Source organism: Pelobates fuscus, chromosome 1 (assembly GCF_036172605.1).
Source record: "Pelobates fuscus isolate aPelFus1 chromosome 1, aPelFus1.pri, whole genome shotgun sequence".
NCBI lineage: Eukaryota > Metazoa > Chordata > Amphibia > Anura > Pelobatidae > Pelobates > Pelobates fuscus.
Window position 1 is genome coordinate 93,135,578 of NC_086317.1, and position 22,225 is coordinate 93,157,802.

At 39.6% G+C, this 22,225-nt stretch overlaps 1 protein-coding gene across 3 annotated transcripts in view; it reads left to right on the forward strand.

Annotated features, from left to right (window-relative positions):
• Positions 1-7,115, forward strand: part of LOC134605709 (transient receptor potential cation channel subfamily V member 1-like) — a 93,846-nt gene extending 86,731 nt beyond the window's left edge. For all 3 annotated transcript variants that reach the window (XM_063450062.1, XM_063450063.1, XM_063450061.1), the window contains exons 13-16: positions 2,632-2,930; positions 4,229-4,356; positions 5,564-5,673; positions 6,416-7,115. In XM_063450062.1, the coding sequence (XP_063306132.1) occupies positions 2,632-2,930; positions 4,229-4,356; positions 5,564-5,673; positions 6,416-6,537 (659 nt within the window). In that variant the 3' untranslated portion in view covers positions 6,538-7,115. The remainder of the gene's footprint in view (positions 1-2,631; positions 2,931-4,228; positions 4,357-5,563; positions 5,674-6,415) is intronic.
• Positions 7,116-22,225: the final 15,110 nt, after the last annotated feature.

A 22,225-nucleotide genomic window follows, 5' to 3' on the forward strand; every position in this document is an offset into this window, starting at 1 on the left:
TGGCTCTGAATGAGTCAGAATCGTGTCTGGAAATCACTCGGACCACGCGTTGCCAGACGACTGAATCCGTGCTTGTTTTTAGTAAATGTATGCATTGCCAATCCAGTTGGAATTCAATAATTTTCACTGTACTCTGTCCATCTGACCATCTATAACCCTGTTACAGTTTAGGACTCACTCCACTGAAAACTTTGATATATGTAATATGTGGCTCCAGCAGTTGCTGACTACAGCTCATAGCACATTCAACCAGTCTTTTTTGTGTTATTGATTTGCCCAGCACAGCACTAACTGTTGTACAACACTATTGGGTTAGGTACATATAAACATCTACACAAGCAATCTCTACCTGCTGCTTGTGTGATTTATTTTTCCTAAAAGTGTTACTCAGCCTAATATGTCCCCGAAGTGGCTTTATGGTTGAAAGAACACCGTAAGCATTAATTTTATTATCCCTGGATGCACTCACTTCAGTTTTATGAAATGACATATACATCATAATAAACAAATACAATGCATAGAGTTTTGTGAGACCGCAACAAGACAGATGTTTTGTGTTGTTGGCAGGAATAAATAAAAATGCTTATATTCTTTATTTGTGGCAGCAGCATCAATCAACATCCAAACATATATTTGTTGCCATGCAGCAGGTTCACAATGCAATGTCGTTAGCCGCAATGAGATCTTTGGTCAAGTAAGCACATATTCCTGGTTGATTGTGACTTAAATGTTAAAGCTCAAGGAGAGAACTCCAGAATACATGACAACATTTCTTCAAGCTGCTTTCTTACATTTTTTCTTATATTCCTTTTACAAATCATAACATCCACATTTCATCTCAAGGTAGTACTATTATCACATACTATGAGGAAAATACTAGACTTGGGCATTCAGATTCGGCCGAATGTATTAAAAAAAATCTGCATTTTTTTTTGTCCATTCGTCGAATACCGAATAATGAATGGGGAGCCAAATGAATAGACACATTAACGGCTGCTGAACGAAATTCCTCCATGTGATATTTGATGTTTGTTCATTCAAAACTCATGTTCGGACTTTTGTATTACACTGTCTGTAATTCAAAAGGCCGAACATTTCATCTGAATACACAAATGGCTCATTCTTTTGGTGAGCCTACGTTCATTCTTCTCACTCCCATCATATCTGATAGGAGTGAGCCGAACGAATGTGCACTGAATGAATGAGCCATTCGTTGATTTGGGATACTTCTTGAATTACAGACAGCCCACACCCATTGCCGGTGGGTTGGTTCCCTAAGTAAAAATGGGGGGAACCTACTATTCCCCCACAACCCAACCCATTGCCAGCAGGTTGGGCCCTAAGTAATAATGGCGGGAAAGTATCACGCCCCCCTTCCAGGCCCTGAGTAATAATGGAGGGCAACCTATTGTTTTCTCCCAACCCCCACCCATTAGCAGTGGGAGAGTGTCTTCATTAATAATGGGAATGGAACCTATTTCCCCCCCCCTCCTAGCCCCCACCCATTGGGGCCTTAAGTAATAAAAGGGGGAAACCTGTTGTTCCCTCCCAGTCCCCAACTATTAGTGGCTGATGGGAGCTAATTACAAAAAATAACTACCTCCCATCCAGTGACAAGGGGTCCTTAAGCCCCTAGTCACTCCCCAGTAAATAAATACCCTGCCTACTAGTTATTTAAATTTTTGCCACAGAGTAGGGGCATGGGGGACCTGTGTCACGTCCCTCTTTATTGAATTTGGGGAGGTTACATGCAGAAAGGGTAGTTATAACCTCCCTTATTTACTAATACTAAATCTTTTTTTACTTAGTATTAGTAAAGTTGGCTGAAATATCAATTTAGGTCTTTCAGCTTTTTCGTGGATAGCTCCCTAATACTTGTGGGATTTAGGGGGCTATCTACTAAATGGTTGCAAGATGCAGGCATGGCTCAGATCAGAATTTCATCCTCCGAGTGAAATTCCATATCCAAAATAAAGACGGAATGGGTTCTCCGAAATGAAAATAATGTCAGAATTTCGTACGAAAACTAATGAGTCAGTGGATGAAATTCAGTTCTGATGAAGCAAAATGTTATTGCTGATAATGATTATTTAATTAACTTTTATTAAACTGTTCTTTAATAAACAGTTTTTTTTGTAATGGTAATAGTATATAGTTTCATCTCCTCTGTTCTATCACAAATCTCAGCCTATGTGTAAAGTTTGAAGAGATTAACTTTTTGTACTTTTACCATATAACATTGCTATGCTTCACGTTATAAAAGCGGGACATTTGCTTTGAGACCTAGGTTATCAATGGTAACCTGCTAGCTGCTGTCACAACTAAATAATAAAATATGAACATATTATTTGGTAGATTGCTAGAATTCTGTGATTTACCTGATTCACACCTTGGGATTGGAAACTCAAGTTTCATGGGGCAAACAATAAAAATGTCAATTCATGTAAATATTCACTCTGATGCGCAGTATGCCAAAAACAGCAGACACTAATCCATCGATAGTCATATTCTAAATATTAACAGAAAATCGTTTGTCTTGTTTTCTTGTGCTGAACATTCATTGTATAACATCATTTCTGAAGGCATTTATATAAAAGCTTTAAAAGTAATAAAACATATGTTCTGCCACAGCTTTGGTAACACTTGTCGGAGAAGTTCCAGAAGACTCTGGAAATAACACTGAGGCTGCGAAAAGTGAAGGAGTATCCTATGCTGGACTGTATATTACCTCTTTGGAACTCTTCAAGTTTACCATTGGCATGGGAGATCTGGAGTTCAATGAGAACCTTAAATTTAAGCACTTCTTCATGTTCCTGCTCATCCTGTATGTAGTGCTTACCTACATTCTTCTCCTGAACATGCTCATTGCCTTAATGAGTGAAACTGTCAGTAAGATATCTAGCGAGAGCAAAAGCATATGGAAGCTCCAGGTGGGTGGCCTAAAATAGTCCAGAAAACATGAGTATTATACAAAAGTGCAGTTTTACCACAGGCACATTTCATATAAATAACTGCATAATAAATACTGTAATTTTCTTTAAATATAATGTCGCAGGTGTGCATGTTAGATAAGCAGCTAGTCTGTAGCGCTCATAGAACAAACCACAGACTGCAGTTACAAATAGACAGGAAGCAGAGCTGAGAAGTGAGATTATTGCATACAAAAGCCACAGCGAACAAGAGTTATGACTCTTAAAAACGGAATAAAGCTTTGTACTAGCGTGTGAATCACTCGTCTGAACCACAGCACAAGTTTTAAAACTTTTATAAAATCTAGTCATTGGGGAAATCCTTTGTGCCTGCTGCTTACTGTTTTGCAAAGACTTTTATAATGCAAATTCCTTGTAAATGAAAGAAACTCTAAGAGTGTTATCTACTAAAGTGAGAATTCACAGTGAGATCAAAATGAATTCCATATGGAAAAACAATATTCAGCATAACTAGGAGTACCATAAACTACTCATTAGACCTAAAATGTGCGGATGTTTGGAGTATCTCTTTAAGATAATGTTACATTCATATAGTCTATTTAATTGTAGAGGCAAATGTAGATGTGGTTTGTGTTTATTGTTGTTTTTTATTCTCACCATCTCATCTGCAAAGAAATTATATGGGAAGTGCATTGTTCTGTCTGACAAAATGAACATTTTACTGCCATTTGCATGGTATCGTTTCTTTTTTGAAATACAGAAAGGGATAATTTTGGATTCTATAGAAATTATGCTGTGTTTTGTAACCATCTTGTGGTTGTCTAGCATTTGCCACTGCTTTTAACATGAAGAATGAACACATCAAAACCAAAGAATTCCAAATACAGCATTTAAACACTAGCAAAGTAGAAAATTAAAACAGTGCAAAATACATTGAGCAAGTTAATCAGTTTGTAATACTGAATTACATGGCAAATATTTAAGCAGGGAATGTGTTAGAGATACATAGAATATCAGTTGATTCCTACCGTTAACTGCCTATGGTAGAAATATAATGTATGCATGATTTAATGTTTTCTTATTAATTTTATTTTAAGTAAAATGTGAACAGTGAGTATCTTACTTTTAGAAATTGGCCTTTCATGTAGTACAGGAATGCCCAAAAGGTGGCTCCCCAGCTCACCTTAAGACCATTTGGGTAGTTGAGGTTCTTTACATGTTGGGTTTTGGTCATCCCTGGTATACAATACAAATGCAGTGGGAAGTTTGTTTATATTATGTTGCTCTTATTTTTGCAGAGAGCTGCCACCATCTTAGACATTGAGCGGTTCTTACCTCGGTCCCTTAGGAAGAAATGGAAGTCTGGACACTGGCTTACTGTGGGCAAAACCCCAGAAGGAAAGCCTGATGAGAGATGGTGCTTTAGGTAAGAGTAATATATTAACACAGGAATTATACACCCAGATTCCACTATATTAGAGAGCAGAGACGTACTGGATACCGCACTCACGCTTGATAAAGACCCGGTAGGGTCGAAACGTTGCTGCTTTTGCCCTAATAAAGCTGCTATTTCTGTTATCCCGGGGTGCCTGAACCATTATTTATTCTACTATATTAGAGAAAGCTTTAAACCCGCAAAAATAAGACCTTACATTTTATTTTATTTTTATAATTTATTACATGTTTTATTAGTTCTAACTCCATATAGGATACTTTTGGGTTCTGAGAAAGTCCATGTTGGTATATTTGTAATTTATCCATATAGCACTAATATGTTTACTTAGTGTTTTAACATTACCACTATAATAGGAGTGAAGTAAGTCAAATAGTTATGCAAACTTTTAAATACACTAATAAAATATTTAGCTATATTTTCTTAGCATTTAACATAATGTTGACTAGTTTTCGTGAAGCACTTGACCCTCTGCTATATAGTGATAAAGATGATTAATTTTTGAAAATGTATCCCTATTAGTACTATTTATGTTATACAGGGTACTTGTTTTAAAATAACTACTCTTATAGTTGTTTTTATTGCTATGGAGCTCTGTTATAAACTTAGTCACACCAACAGTATAGAGCTCTCAGAAAAGAGGGCCTTTAGGATAGAAAAGATGGACAGAGGGAATTTGGCCCAACAAAAGGGTCTGTCCCTCCTAAAAATGGACACGTGGGACACTTGGTAGGTTTGTGAAGGTGCCACTTTTTATTAAAATCTGCACTTTATATAAAATGAAAAAAGTGGACACACTTCACACAGAAATCACTTCAGTGAGCTGAAGGGCTTTAGTCATCCCTTTGACTAAAATAGCAACTTGAGGCAAATTTAAAACTGACTTGCAAAAACTTGACTAAAAACCCAAGCTTCTAAAATGAGCTGTTATGGTGAACTTCTTCATTTCCAGCTACCACGGCCTACTTTTTTGCAATTCAGTTTTCAATTCACCACAAGTCAGTGAACACATCCTTCAGTATTTTCACACGTGATAGAATTAGCTGTTTGTGAAGTAACACTCTGTGTTTTGTAGCACTCTTTATTTTATTTGCCTCCATGTGAGAAAAGTAGCCTTTTGTATCAAGTAAACATGAATTTTAAACATGCTAAATGGATGTCTCATCTTGTTTCCCTTTAGAGTAGAAGAAATGCTTTGGGGTGCATGGGAAAAGAACCCATCCAATCTTAATGAGGAGCCTGGTGACACGGAAAAAGCAAAAATGGCCTCAGTTTACAAACGTCCTAAAGGTACATTCAGCCTAAAATGAATGGTCTTAAAAAAAATGTTGATTTCCACCGAATGGGTATAAGCTAGCCACTATCGAGGTAGCAGCTGACACTACAGAGAAAGTAGAAAGATGCTTTTGTGCAGGAGAGTGCGTGATATATTACATTTCTATAATTTAGCAAAGATTGGACAAGATACTTTTTAAATATGTAAAGAGGAGGGACAATAACGTATATGAAGTCTGAAAATAGTCTTCTGTACTATGGTAAAAAAAAATCATTAAAGGCTTTAAAGGAAGTTTCGAATGAGGGGCTCTGGAAAATTCAAGAAAATGTTTTATATGGTAATTTATTTCAAAAAGACTGGCTATGATTGATTAGAAATTTGTCTGTTGATGAGAATGTGTATTTAGAAATGAAATACAAATAAGCCATAGGAAGTGACGTAAATATCATCCAAGTTGAGGAATGGTTTGACTTATCTGGTCTGTGATATATAATATACATGTATATGTTGTTATGGCAATACATATAAATAAATATGGCTGAATTTTCCCTGGATTGTGGATTTACTAGATCAGTCTGCAAAGCTGTATTTTTTTCGCAGCAGCGGTGAAAGTGGTCTATATGTGCTCAATCTTTGTTGGAATGCAGAATCAGTTTCACCTCTGTAAAGAAAAATATTAATCAGGAAACTTGGAATGTGTCCACAAGTCTCCACTGTTGCTCCCCTTTTCACTGCACTATTCCTTTTTCTTTACAGGGTGGAGTCATTTGGTTACCAAAGTGCAAGAAAAAGTAAGAGAAGAGGAACAAATACCCTTAAATTCGGGGTCCACCAGCCCTATGACTGATGTCGAGAAGGGATGTGAACAGTCGTCATGAGCTCACAGCTTAGTTTTGAATTGTCTCAATTGCCAAAACACTGCAATTTCAGCTTTCCAAAATCAATTGATGGTTTCTTATTCTGACCCAACCATAGCTATGTTTACATGTAATGAGGAAATATTACCTTATTGTAATGCGAGGTATATGTTAACTAGTTCATTTTTCCAGGTTTAAATGATTACACTACAACAGTGATGCAAAATAAATTAAAATGCACTAAAGAATTATAACATACAAATCTTATAAAATTCATTGATGTGCTCTAAGTAAAAAAAATAAAACTCCTCACTGATGGTTGTGAGAATTGACAGTTGAATTCTCCTGAGGAAAAAAAACCCATAAACACAGACATTCAGGCATTCAAATTTGCATATTTTTTATGTTTCAAACAACGTTGGTAGTTTTTTTTTTTTTTTAAATCTAAAAGGTTACCAAAGTGTTATAGTTGAATAAAAACAATATAAATAAAGCTTTATTTTGTAAGTCCATCTCAGCCCAAGATAAAATAATTACACATAATCTCTTATTTTGTTTAAAAATCAAGTCATTACGAAAAAAGGGTGCTTTGCATGGACATTAGAGAGCATATAAGGCATTTAGCAAAGTTACGAAGTCAGGGGCTAATTGCCTACATTCTTAAGTATAAGATAATTTAATTTTAGGGCACTGGAGACTAAAATGCTGGTGTAGCTTTAACCCCTTAAGGACCAAACTTCTGGAATAAAAGGGAATCATGACGTGCCACACACGTCATGTGTCCTTAAGGGGTTAAACTATGAATTTTGCTTAGACAGTCTATATACTTGCAGAGTAAGATAAGCCATCACACATCTATGGTGAGCTGGTGTGAATTAATATTGGTGACTGTAAAACGCATGTTTAAGTTGTTTTCGTGTTTGTAATTAGTATGTCTTCTTAAAGAAACGCTGTCATCATATTTTTTTTTATATATATATCTTAATGTAATCTTTATTTTATAATATGCCATCTCATTATTATTTCTTTTTAATTCATGCTACTGAAATTTGTGAAGAAATGATTTGCTTACCTTGCCCACTCCCCCTTTCTGGCAGCCATCATTATTCACCTTTGGTCAGAATGTCACTTATCTTACCTAATGCTCATTATTTTGCAATTGTCCATTGCTTCCCAGCTGACATAAAAAGGCCATTGGAAATGGTGAAAAGTGGCAAGAGATTTCTTGAAACATTTCAGTATAAATGAATTAAAAAAACTAAACCAAACAAACACTTAAGTACATTATAATGTAAGAATGATATTAAGATGTTAAAAATGTAATGTCAGTGTTCCTTTAATGCAAGCTCTCTCAGCATGAACTCAAATATATACACCTGCCCTGCTGGTTACTGTTTTACTAACCACATTGCTGTGAGTGTGACTTTCAGTAGCTTTAGGAGAGCACTGTCAAACATAATATATGCCTAATAAAAGTCATAATCACAGGTGGTAAGATCCACTGGGACACATTCTGCTAAATATGATTATGCATGTTTTACCAGGAAACTGAAGGTATTCGATTTTAGAATGTATATGTAAATAGATTATATTGCACTCTTTATTTTTCAAGAATGTATACTGACAGATCGGGACTATTTTTTTCAGATTAGTGGGCCCGCATGTAGATGAAATTTATTTTCTGAGACTGCCAGCTGACTTTCTCAGCCAATGAACTCCATCAGACATAGACAGAATTGATGTAACTTATATAGAAGGGAGGGCTGGAGTAGAGTTGCCTTTAGGACCCAGGTAAATAATGGTTTAACTTTTACCTGGGGGAGGACACCAAAGTGTTTTTTTGTTTGTTTTTTACTGCTGCAGTGTGCTGTAGTCTTTATGGTCCCTGGATTTCTGTTGAAATCTGCACTTTTTGTAAAAGGAAAAAAAGAGTTTACACTCTTAAAACATAAGCTGAGGTGATTCTGATTTTTGAGGTTTATAATGGATTGTATGTGAAGAGTAACAGCTGTGATGTTAAAATCATTCTTTAGGAAAGGGACACAGATACAGTCCCACCGTAGTGTCGCCAATTGGGCGTATGCATGATCTGACAAATGAGTGATCGAAGAGTGCGGTTGAGTGCAATTAGCAACTTGTTAAAGGGACACAATAGGCACCAGATTACTTTATCTCAATGAAGTGGTTTGGGTGCAGTGTCCCCGTTCCCTTAACCCTGCCATGTAAAGAATTGCAGTTTTAGACAAACTTCAATTTTTACATTGCAGTGTTAAGACGAACAATGGATAAGGGAAGTAAACCTTTACCATATAGCGATGAAATTGGCGTTTACTGGTATAGGGAGACTTGCCCAGTACCTAATGGAGACTCCAGTGGTCTCCAGGTGCCTAACCCAAGATTATATATAGAAAAAAGTGAAAAACACAGAGAGAATCAGCTGCAAAAAGCAGATGTATCTAGCTGCATAAATCTGGAGGAAATGAGGTAGTCCCACAGAAAAATATAAATAAAAGAATAGTACTTAGACAATGAAAGAATGTGTTATTCTCCTTGTGACAATAAAACTAAAAAATAGATAGACAACATATATCAAATCTCCCTAGTGTTAGGTATGAGTATATATAAACAGAATTGAGCACCAAAAATGAGCTTTAATAAATCGTGCTCTAAGTGTTCTCTGGTATATATAATAACTCTATCTGGATAAGGAAGAAAAGGAAAATGATATAGGGATACAATCCCAAAAAACTACCACTAAATAGATCCTCTAAATAATATAGATACTGACTATCTTCAAAAGGAGTCCCCGAAAAATAAAATATATAATATATGGGCTAATATAGTAGTATCAGAAATATATATATGTCAGACTAATGAGAGGATATAGATATCATGGAGCTTAGAGTGCCCACGGCATATCTATAGACAGAGCAAATAGTAGAAGTACATATGTAAAAAGAAAGTAGCCAAAAACTTGCTTGACAGACTATATAACAGTCTAGATAGCGACAAAGTAATAATTTGTATACAATGCACTCGCTACATATACTTAACCAGCTCACTAGTGGTAGAGAAAAAATAAATCTATCTATTTAGACATAAGACAAATACTAACAATCCGTTATAGTGCCATATTCGTGAAACATGTGGACAAAAAGTGATGTCCAAAAAACGGACAGTGAAAACGCCTATTTCTTAAGATTGCACTGTGTCCATTGACACTGCAGTGTTAAGACGACCTTGAGTGGCTATCTACCAATTGTCTTTTGCCAATAACGACCTCATCTCAAGATAAACAAATGAATGCAATCACAACTACATTTTTGTAACCATTCTACATATTATATATGCCATGATATATTGCTAATATAGATGTATACAATGCAAATCACAAATGACTATAGTCTAATTTTTCATAATCATAAACATCTGACTAAGTCCAACGCTAAGTAAATGTTGCTTGGGGTTTTACAGGTATTGTTATCATTAAGCAGCCCATGGGAACAGAGTTGGTCCCATGGGTTAAGAATTCCTTCTTATACACTATTGATATTTTTCATCATATAGCTATATCAACTGCTAAGTAGGGATGTAATGCAAACTGTAATGTTTGGCCTCTGCTTTATTCCTGCTGTGCATGATATATTCCACATATTTCATTTAATTAAGCTATGTATTTTCTAAATGTTGCAGAGATAATTGGATTTGCATACTGTACAATGCCTTAACCCGTACTTAGTAAATGTACACAGTAATCTATGCATCTGCCATCTGCTGGGGAAGGAATTAGATATTGCTTTTTATATGTGTCTTTTTATTATATATTTTTTTTAATTTCTAGATATATTATATCTATGTTTATTCATCTTTATCATAATAAAAGTTATTTGCGTAAAAGGGCTATTTTTTTAAAATATTATCTGCATAGTAAAAACACAATTGGTAATTGTTGCAATATGAAAATGTATTAGTAACTGAGTTTGCCAGTGAAATCACATGAAGTTCAAAGTCCAAAGCCAGTAAGATACTAATCCACAATGACAGCTGGTGAACGTTAAAGATGGTGGTGCACTAGACTCAAATATTGGAATTTAACTCTGCCCTCTAACTTGGGCTCTGTCCATTTAACCCCATGTACTCCCTATGCACTCATTTGATCAAATGAAACACCATGTCCTTTTCAACACCATAAACCAATAGTCCATAATCACATCTATGTAAAAGGGGGTATCGTATTGTGTTATGACACCCTATTCCAATATTCCATTCAGTCAAAAGCTGTACACATGACCAGATGGGAATAAGATTTGGATAGGACCATTGTTGTCGAGGAGTAGGAGTCCTCCTTTGAAAATATGAGGGGCCTCACCCATTGTACTAACCATATTGATCTCTTGCAAAAAAATATAATGTTGCATTACCTGGTCCCCACATGCTTAACCCATGTTTCTCTGTACAGGTCCGACAGGTGTTGGCATAATTGTTGAGCTAGGGCTCCTACATATATATTTTGTTGTTCTGCTCACAGTTAACACCTTTGTGGAATTACCTTTTAAAATTAGTTAATCACATCATGTCGAGTGACATTTCTTGAGATGTAATGTGCTAATTTTTCCACAGACCAACCATTGTAGAAAATACAAATTGTTTGGTCATATTCTATTAGCAGCCAAACAACTGCTTGGACCATTCTTGGAATACCTCGATAATCTCTGTATCTATGTAGACAACAACAGTTTGTACAACACCAAATCACATGGGAAAATGTTAGGCTTGGGAATCCTTTTGAATAAAAACTATTTCACGGATTAGTGTAATAAAAAATTACTCCGAGTAATGTATTAGTTCTGACTTTGTAAATTCCTCACACATTTAACAACAGTCACTGAATCCAATCCTACAGAAATGTACGTATATTTAGAAAGTACAGACACTCCTCACACCTCACTTACCGACCAGGTTCCGTTCCTACGACCCAATCGGCTCGCACTTACACCAGGTCGTAAAACAGGTAGGTCACTAAATGAGGGCCACCTGTACCTCCACCAGCATTTTTGACATTTTCCATGCAACTATTGTAACACTTCCCTCTACCAAAATGTCTAGCTATTTTGTGTCTTTTCACACTCGTAGGTGCAGCATTGTATTTTTGATGTGATATGAGTTAATACAGAAATGTGGATTCAGCTACATCCCTTGTGTACAGCAAGTGGCAGTTTTCCTGCTGTATGGGGAAGTGATATGGTAAAATAAGAAATAAAAAAAATAAAAAAAATAGAAAGCACAGTGTAACGGATCGACGGGTACCCCGACTGGGTACCTCCGTTGAAGGATGCTCCTAGCGCTTCCTGAGGACTCCAAGTACTGCAGCAGACACCACAACCACCGAACCGGAGAAACATATACATTCTCTCAAGCATATGAATGCTGTATACAGCCGAATAGGACAAACCATGCGAATAGGTTTCCACTCCTAGCAGTCAAACTGGAACAGCATAAAATAAATCTTCCCCCAATAATGAGACGACACTTCACTTTGAGGGTTAAGCAGCACCTGCAGATTTATTCACACAACCTCCTTTTAAGACATTCTCCCATGCAAGGGAGGGATCCACAACAATTAGTACAACAGCCAATAATGTACCAGTTACCTCCCACCCATCTCCTCCCACTAACTTATCTGTTAACATAATTAAACAGTCCACAATTTCCCCCAAGTTCTAGATGTACCCCAAATATGGTAGGTACACCTTTAAATGGTATCCCCTGATAGCCCTGATCTGGGTGAGCAACATACTCAAAAATCACCCAGATCAGACCAGGGGTTTGAGAGTTATGGCTGTTTAAAGTTTTGACCGCCCGCACAGGCAAAGTATCCGAAAATAGTTCCATATACTCTGGCCCTGCGGTCGGTCACAGAAAAGTGAATGAAAACATACGAATTGCCTGGGTTATAGAGCCTGGGGAGGGTTTGAATGAATTCCCTTGTTCGTGGGGTTCTTTCTACCGAACGGCAGGCCATTCGGTAGTTTCTACACGAATTCATGGAAGTCTGGAGGTCTCAGCAGTGTTTGCCTAGTCGAGTGTCCGATTTTAGTTCCAGACACTCGACGGCAAAACACCGCTGTTCGGGAGTTTAAGATGGCCACCGCCACGTGTTCGTTTCCCGAATGGCGGCCACCCAGAGGAAAAAAACACACATTACACACATTGCCAATTACCCGTTTGCAACATTGTTGCGAACGGTAATTGGAGGCACACTTTAATCCTGGGTGGTCTGGTTGTCCGGTAGTTTCACTCAATATAATGAATGGAGTGATTCTACCGAACAATCAGGCGAATGCTGCATACACATAACACAGTTTACCGAACACATAATATTAAAGACAGCCTGAACGCAATCTGCTACACAGTCTTAAAGGGGGACTGTTCCTAAAAGTCATAATATGTCCACGGATGGCCCTTAAAGGGCCAGTAGCAGCAATATAAAATACCACATGCCCGAATATTGCATTCAAAGGTACAAATTTACCAGGGACCATAGTCAGCAGGTAGGAGGCGGGCAGCCAGGCCTCTCCAATGCCCAGTGGCGAGGCGGGTTCCGCCACACACAGTTTTGAATTAATGGGTCCATTCCATGTCACTTTTGAGGTAAAATAAGATTCCTCAGTGGAAGTTATACCATGCATAGCTTAGCCAGGTTTCTGGAAGTTGCATGGCCAGAGTATCGACAGCCTCAGGTTTGGTGGAATAATTTGATAGGTCTCCTTAAAATTATTCCCATGATAAAATACTATTGGTAAAAGCAGGCTGTTTCATCTGGAATAATCAGAGTGTTTGCAGATTTTGGTGTAATAATATATTTTTAAAAATTCATAGACGTTTCATTTCCACTGTGAAGTTCCTTAAAGGGACACTAAAGTCACCGGAAATAATGCAGCTTATTGTCAGTCCCTTCAGGCTTTTTGCAGTAAATATTGTCTTTTCAGAGGAAAGGCAGTGTTTATATAACAGCCTAGGGACACCTCAGATGGCTACTAGAGGTGCTTCCTCGGGCAGTGCTGCACAGTGTACAGCACTGACATTCAGTGTCTTCACCCTCTGCATGATTCAATGCATCTCTATGAGGAGATACTGACTGGCTAGGGCAGCATTTGGCTTTGCCCCGAGCCCGTCTCCTTGGCTGAGATAATCAGAATTGATAATCTCAGCCAATCCAATGCTTTCTTATCGAACTTCTGATGATGTCAGCCAAGGATCCAACATTAGCAGACTTGAATAAAGGTAAGATTTTATTATATTTAGGAGGGCAAGGGGGTGGGGGCAGGTGGGCTAGATAGTGATTATAACACTATGGGGTCAGGAATACATGTTTGTGTTCCTGACCCTATATTGCTCCTTTAATGTTGTCATATACAATTATTTTAACCTACATCCCCAAATTAAATTCATCTACATTAATATCTCTATGTAGCCATAGCAAATTTTTTTTTATGACATTATGGAGTGAAATTAGAGACATACCGTAATCTTGGAATACTTCCCAATGATACTGATCTGATGCACTCACACAAACTTTAATTTGTAGGTAGCCTGCTTCATTCATCCTAGTGTCAGACTGGTGATTACAGCAAGTGCAGTGCCCTACTGCTAGCCACTGCTACTTAAGCACTTTAGTGTTTATTTCTGAAAAGTGTGTCCTCTTTATTTCATTTTACAAAAACAAATAGTGCAGATTTCAATAGATGTTCGCAAGTTTCGAAATAAATCTTGTTACACTCCCCAGTTGTCAGTCAGTCATCTGGCTCTGTTACTTCCTGGTTGTTTAGCTCAGTGATAAGCCTTTAGTGAATACTTAGAGCAGAGTACTAAAGTAGTGTCCCCAATGTCTGGTCTAGGTGGTAGGGACGGTGACGAATCTGATGATGAGAATACAGTTTCCCTCACCACTGCAGACATAGCACTTTTACATCTGGCCCAGGATCTACTTGACTATAGTGTGATAGTGTGGAGAGGACAGGCAGCAGCCCAGTATTTTCTCCAGCAGTTCGTGTGCACCACCTCCTGCAACTTCACCTCCATATCCATGATCATCTGTATCTGCTTTGGAATCCATTCATCTAACTTAGACAGTTGTAACATCAGCTGCACCTGCTACCAGTGGCACAAGTTGCACACCAACTCTCATTGTTACTATCACCACCATCACCAATCCCACCACCATCAGCATTACCAGTACCACCACCATCAACATCTCCATTAGCATTAAAACTTTTTGTAGAAAATACTTTTTTCTAAAAAGTGTTGGTTGTATTGAATTAAAATGCCTTTCATTGTAGTGGTAATGCACTGCTTAGATGAGACTGGATGTGTGGCTATGTCTGCTACCTCTGGAGATGCAGTTGATAGAAGCTGTTCGTTTTCAGACTGTGACTTTTATTCTTTTTCTTGTCAGAGACAGATTATTTGATTTGCAGTGTGCTTCTGTGCCACTTCTTGTGCTTTGTAAATTAGAAGCTACTTCCTTCAGTAATATATACAATGTGTGGCAGTTTACTGCAAAAGTGGACCCTGCTGACATTGTAAGTGGCTGTAGTAGTGTTGTAGGCAGAGAACAGCATCATATGGATGACTGGATGTGTGGGAAAGCTTTGTTCGTGGCAGGGTGGAACACAGTGGTGTGCTAATCCAGGCAATTTCTTGGATGGGCACCCACGGTAATCACAGAGCCTGGGCAGGGCTGGGTTAATATAGGGGCTGATGGAGCTACAGCTCCAGGCCCATGCCCATAGAATAGGTTCATTGATTTAAAAAGAAAATACTTTTTATGTTTTTGTTTTTTTTACTACTCTTCACATGCTCTTGCTTAAGAATGGAAACTTAAGAGGAATGTAGGGGAACAAAACTAGTGTGGACTGGCTAACAATGAAATTAGTTAAGGTATAGCGGACTTTGTGCACTATGTAAGTGCTCTTGCTGCTTTTGTCTCTCTAACACTGTTCCCTTTCTTCTACACTCACTACATACACCTTTCATCTGTCCCAGAATGCATAACAGGAGCTCTGCCTGCTATTAACAATGTTAGAAGAGGAGTGGACCAGTGAGTGCGGGGGGGACAGTCCTTAGAAAGCATAGAGCTAGCGCATCATTAGACTCATTTATGCCAAGCTAGGGTGCTGTCTACACAGTATGCCCTTGGTTGGTCATTCTTCATGATTGACATGCAGCCTGACATGCATTCACATTAGGCTGACCATCTATTTCTTCGTGCAGACAGGCCCACTTTTTGCGCATGTTTGTCCCTTTGGGTGGTTCTGGTTACATGATTTGCGTCAGTGGCCCACCCTTTTACCCCTCCCACCGAAATCCTGCTTCACCAGACACTGTTGCTAGGGGGTATGGATTTACTGGAAAGATGAAAGCTAGAGATTAGCATAGGGCAGGGGTAGGCAACCTATGACACGTGTGCCATGCACGGCACTCGAGGTGTGTTTGCACGGCAATCAAGGCTGCTAGAGCCAAACTTGCTCTGGCCTATCAGAAGTCCCAGTGAAACTTCAAATATCTGCCAATACGAAAAGGTGGTGAAGGACAACCCTCAATTTATGCATTGTAGCATATAGAGGAAGTGATCTCAGATCACTTCCTCCCAGCACTTGTTAATGGGAATCCACACTGTAGTAGAGCAGCCTGCAGCTGCTATTGCTGCTCCTGTCCTTGACCTGTACCTGGCAAGCCTGGTCCCCACTGGCCCCATGGAAAGCCACCCACACTGCTAGATACGCACAGAAATGCAGAATAACCCTCCCCTCATACAAATAATACTAACAGCCCACACACAAACATACACACAATCCACACAAACTTGACACCATTAACAATACACATACATGCACACAACCCCACATGCAATCTCTCACATGCAATACCCCAAATAGCCCCACACATACACAAAGTACCAAACACACAATTTGACATATACATCCACACACACAATTCCACAAGCAGCCCCCATACACAGCCCACATTCATAGGTATCATACACGATACCACAAACTACTAGTGAACAATATAATAGCTCATATGCATATACGCTCATATATAATAGCTCATATACATATATGCACAAATCAAACGATACAAAGCAACTGCAGTATAAATAACACAAGCAGAATATGGCTACATGCACACCTCAATTTAAAAAAATAGGACTGGCACGCTACGGGACATCACAATCCTATTTCGGCACAGTGCTGTTAAAAGATTGCCTACCCCTGGCATAGGGTATGTATTTTTTTTTATTGCTATATTCTGTGAGTTTCCCTCCAGCACCACCTACACCAGATACATGACGCTTGGGAGGTATGACTGTTTTTAGTATTCTTTGCTCAATTAGATTCTAAAATTAGGCCCATCATAAATGTCGGCACCAGGCCCAATGGCCTCTAAATCCGGCCCTGAGCCTGGGAGCCCATCAAGGTCTATTGCTTGTTTTCCACAAATACAAAGTATTCAGCAATACCTCTGTAAAAGCTATCCCCTGTATGCACTGGGTACAGACGTTGCATCTAGCTCTGACGCAAGGGCCGAGCCATCTGATTGCTGTGACAGCCTGTGACAGCGATCAGACTATCAAGACACTTCAGGTCACAAAGAGATAAAGCATATTATGAAAGCTTTTATTGTTCATCATCCACATATGCCAAGTTAAACCACATGTCAAGGCAAATGTCTGCTTCAACCACATCAGCTCTGAAAGATCATGTGTTCAATGCCAAATATGCATATAAGCACAGACATCACTTTTTTTTCCAGACTACCAACCCACGTGTCTGCAAGCTTCTTTAGTAATGACAAGACATGACAAGTTTTTGCCATGCTGCTAACTCAACGATTATAATATAAATTGTAAGAAACCTTGGATTGTGCAGTATCAGATCATAAACTGGACTGACTTTTTGTTTCTCAATTTATATTGATAAAGTAAAAAAACAAACATATTTTTTTTTTAATAGACGTTCACACACATATTTATATCCAAGTCATTTGTTCAGTCAGAGGAGTAATACTGGAGTACATTTGTATTATTTTATCATCCCTGTGATTTGGGTCTAAATGGACGCTGCAGTGAACTCATTTTAGGAAAGATACAGCTTGGAGATACGCTTTAAAGAAATCCAATACCACATAGTTAAATGATTCACGTTTACATGAGGAACGGTTATCTTGTGTGACTCTGAACACATGATGTAAAAGAGGACGACCTGTATGGTAATGAAACGGCATTTATTGCTACTGTCTGTTTTAAAAGTCAATATAGTGATTTTCATTATCTACCTCATGTCAATGTTGGGTATTATACACCTTAGTTCTTAAAGTTATACTATAGCCGCTATACTGATTTAATATAATTGAATTGGTTAGAGTGCCTGGAGTCCCTGAGTGCTGTGCCTGCACTCAGTGTTAACCATTGTCAAGCAATTTAACAATAAAAAGTTGGCCCTGGCCACACACAGCCTGGCCTCTACTATAGGTGTGACTAAGGCAGCGATTACACACATCCTTCTAGTCATAGAGGTTGCAATGAGCACTGTGATAGGCTGAAAGAGGTCAGCTGACACTATTAGCCAATCACAACTGCCTATTGCTGCTTAGGTCAACGTCTTTTCATTAGCCTGAGCAGCCAGGGACCTCTTAATAGCAATATAGGCCTCTGGGCAAAGCAGTACACTGGGGCTTAGCCTACACAACCTCTCACACAAATAAAAATGTTTTTTCTTTGAAATTGATTGTGATACCTACACATTCTGGGAACTTCTATTTCTGTGCTTCTCATTTCTCGTTTTTGTGCTTCATGTGAAATACCACTGTATATTGGGAATAATTATCAATCGAAGTCAGCCAATATCTGTGGGTCCACACATATCACCCCAAATAAATATCATGGTTTTGCTATTTCTTTTTTTTTCACATTTTACTGCTTTTTGGAAGTGATATGTGTATAGCCTTTGTGCATTTGATAAAGATAGTATAAGATAAAGTTAACATGTGTTATATTTAGTTCCAGTTATCAGGTCCCTTCATATGTCACTTAAAGCGCCACAACAACTTTCATTACAAATGTTATGACGCAAGAATACCACAGCATCTGATACTGCAACAATTTGTAAAAAATCACTGCTTGATAAATAAATCAGTCCTCTAGTTTTAACACATCAGAATGAGAAGTTTTACTTTCTCCTTTGCAGTATAAAATCCATCCAAGGTGCATATGCACCTAATAATACTGCACCCCTTGGAACATGGGTGGATCCGTAACCCAATCTTGGGACTGGGTGCAGATAGTTCCTTCCGGCTGACACTGGTAATCCGTGGCAATACTCTGATATTGCAGGAGGAAGTAGAATTTTGTTAAGTCCAAGTTCTCCATCATATCCCTGCTATGAAAGGGGCATTGGAGGTGAGGGAGATCTTTGATCTTCCCACTGGCTGGCCGCAGAACCTCCTTATTTTGCAGGAACCAGCAGGGGGACTGACAGTCTCGACTTGGCTTCTAGGTGGTGGGTACTTGCCGTGGTGCCATCTACTGGATCCACCACTGCTTTGGAGAGAGTCTAATCTTTAGTCTCTCACATGAACTAAATAAATAAATGAAATAGTTTCACTCAACCTATCTGATGATTGGGACTGAGGTTGTCGATAAACTACTTATTCAATAATCTTGCTACTGACCGAAAATTGAAAGGCAAATTGAAAAGCTGTTTTAAGCTCATATTGTGCCATTACAGATAAAACCTAAACCATGTGTATATGAGAGTGATCCAACCCAAAAGGGCGGAACAAAAAATATATTTTTTTCCAGGTATTAATCTCAATCGACCCCCACCCTACTATTACTGGGGTGAAGGGGTAGCTAGCCCAACAGGGGTAGAGGGGTTGCCATGCCAATAATTTTAAGACTATTTAGAGCTTATACCACCGCCCATGGGTGGAGGCTGGGGGCAGGACGTAAGTACCCCCCTTATATTCAGCTGACCAAGCTGTTGACCAAGATTGATAGTAGAAGGGTGGACAGTGACCTGTCCGTTCTCTATTATTTATTTTAATGTCTCCCACCCAATGCCCACCGATGGGGGCAAGAAGGGACTATATCTACCCCTGTTTAACTGGCCCCATCCCTATGGGTTGGAGCCTTACTAGGGACAGGCTTTTAAAGTTTAAAACATTAAGCATAAATACCTCCAACTCCCTTATAATAATATCAGGGTCTTATTGACACATTTTTGACACATTTTTATTTAGAAATATATTTATGTTTTTTTAATGCAATATATACTTTCCTCTCTATCCCATCTCCCTATCTTCCCCATCAATCTCTCTCTATATACAGTTCTCCTATCACTTCCTCTCATAACATCCTTTCTCCCCTATCACTTTATTTCTCTCGCCCATCTTTCTGCCACTCCAAACCTATCCCTCTCTTCTAATCCTCCTATCACTCCCAGTCTCTCTTTCTCTTTCCCGTGCTATCACTGCAACTTATTCCTTCTTTGCCACAAACTCCTATAACTTCAAACCATCCATCCCATCCCCACCTATTACTCCCACACCTATATCTTATCTTTATCTTCCCCCACAGCCACCACAGCCAGGGCCGGACTGGGAAAAAAATTAGGCCCGGGCATTTTTCAATCAGAGCGGCCCCCTAAGGGGGCGGGGCCAGAGAGGGTGTGTTTTGTCATCACTAATTACAAGCACGCCCCCTCTCAAAGTGAGCATGTTGGTTCAATGCGCAGAGCCGCGCTGAAGAGCTCTGGCATTAGAAAAAGGCCCTGAATTTGTTCTGCACAGCGCAAGCAAATTTAATAACATGCTTGCGCTGTGTTTGCTTTTAAATTGTCTCTGGTGTCTCCACAAGTGGGATACCAGAGGACAAAAGGGCCAGGAAAGTGTATGGTGCATGTGTTTGGAGCCTGCTTGAGGGATTGCGTGTGTGTACAGTGTGGTGTGGTATTGTGTAAATAGGTCAATTTAATTTGTGTTTGTGGTGTAATATGTGTGGCTAGGGGCTGTAGAGAGTGTATGTGAATAGAGGGCATAGTGTTATAGGTGATGTAGCGAGTGTGTGTATACGGGCTGTAGTGTGTGTGTGTATAGGTGACGTAGTGTGTGTAGGGGTTGTAGAGAGGGTGTGTTTAGAGAATGTTGTATGTGTTTGCTGACAAGGAATGCAGTGTGTGTGTAGGAGTTCTAGTGTGTAAAGGACCCAGAGTGTGTATTGGAGATTGTGTGTGTGTGTGTGTGTGTGTGTATATAGAGGATTAAGAGTGCATATAGGGTAAGGGATCTAGCGTGTATCTGGAGCGTAATGTGTGTAGTGGTGCAGTGTGAGGGTTGCTGTAGTGTATGTGTGTATGTATATATATATATATATATATATATTTTAACGTATTGTATGTGTGAGGGGCGCAGTGTGTGTGTGTATGTAAGAGGGGTGCTGTGTGTGAGGGTGTTTTTATCTGCCGTCACATTCTAGGTTTCTAATTTTCTTTGTTAAAGGGACACTCCAGGCACCCAGACCACTTCTGCTCATTGGAGTGGTCTGGGTGCCAACTCCCACTACCCTTAACCCTGCAAGTGTAATTATTGCAGTTTTTTATAAACTGCAATAATTACCTTGCAGGGTTAAGTCCTCCCCTAGCGGCTGTCTACTAGACAGCCACTAGAGGTCACTTCCTGCATCATAGCACAGATTATCTGTGCTAGAGCGTCGCTGGACGTCCTCACGCTGTGTGAGGACCTCCAGCGTCGCTCTATTCCCCATAGGGAAGCATTGAAATTAATTTTCAATGCTTTCCTATGGGGTGCGCCAATGCGCATGCGCGGCATTGGGACTCCTCGGCCGGTGGGCGGGATCAGTCTCGCCCACCGGCCGACGGAGGAAGAAGGTGGAGCGGCGGGGGAGGAGCAGGCAGCGACGTGGGACATGTCGCTGCCTGAGGTAAGTGACTGAAGGGGTTTTCACCCCTTCAGTAACCGGGGATTGGGGGGTGGGAGGGAGAGGGACCCTCCAGTGCCAGGAAAACGGATTGTTTTCCTGGCACTGGAGTTTACCTTTAACTCACTGAGGGTTAATATATATATATATATATATATATATATATATATATATATATGTGAGAGTGTGCTGTGTTTGAGGGTGCTGTGTTTGAGGGTGCTGAGTGCGTCTGAGGGTGCTGAGTGCGTCTGAGGGTGCTGAGTGCGCACGTCTGAGGGTGCTGAGTGCGCGCGTCTGAGGGTGCTGTGTGCGCGCGTCTGAGGGTGCTGTGTGCGCGCGTCTGGGGGTGCTGTGTGCGCGCGTCTGGGGGTGCTGTGTGCGCGCGTCTGGGGATGCGCTGTGCGCGCGTCTGGGGGTGCGCTGTGCGCGCGTCTGTTGGTGCGCTGTGTGCGAGTCTGGGTGTGCGCTGTGTGCGCATCTGGGGGTGCGCTGTGTGCGTCTGGGCGTGCGCTGTGTGCGTCTGGGGGTGCTGTGTGCGTTGTGTGTGTCTGGGGGTGCTGTGGGTGTTGTGTGTGTCTGGGGGTGCTGTGTGTGTTTGGGTGCTGTGTGTGTGTGTGTGAATGTATTTTGTATTTAAATTAAAATATATATTTTTGTATTAATAATAAAAAAAAAGTTATATCCCCCCCCTCCCTTCTTACCTTTAGCCGT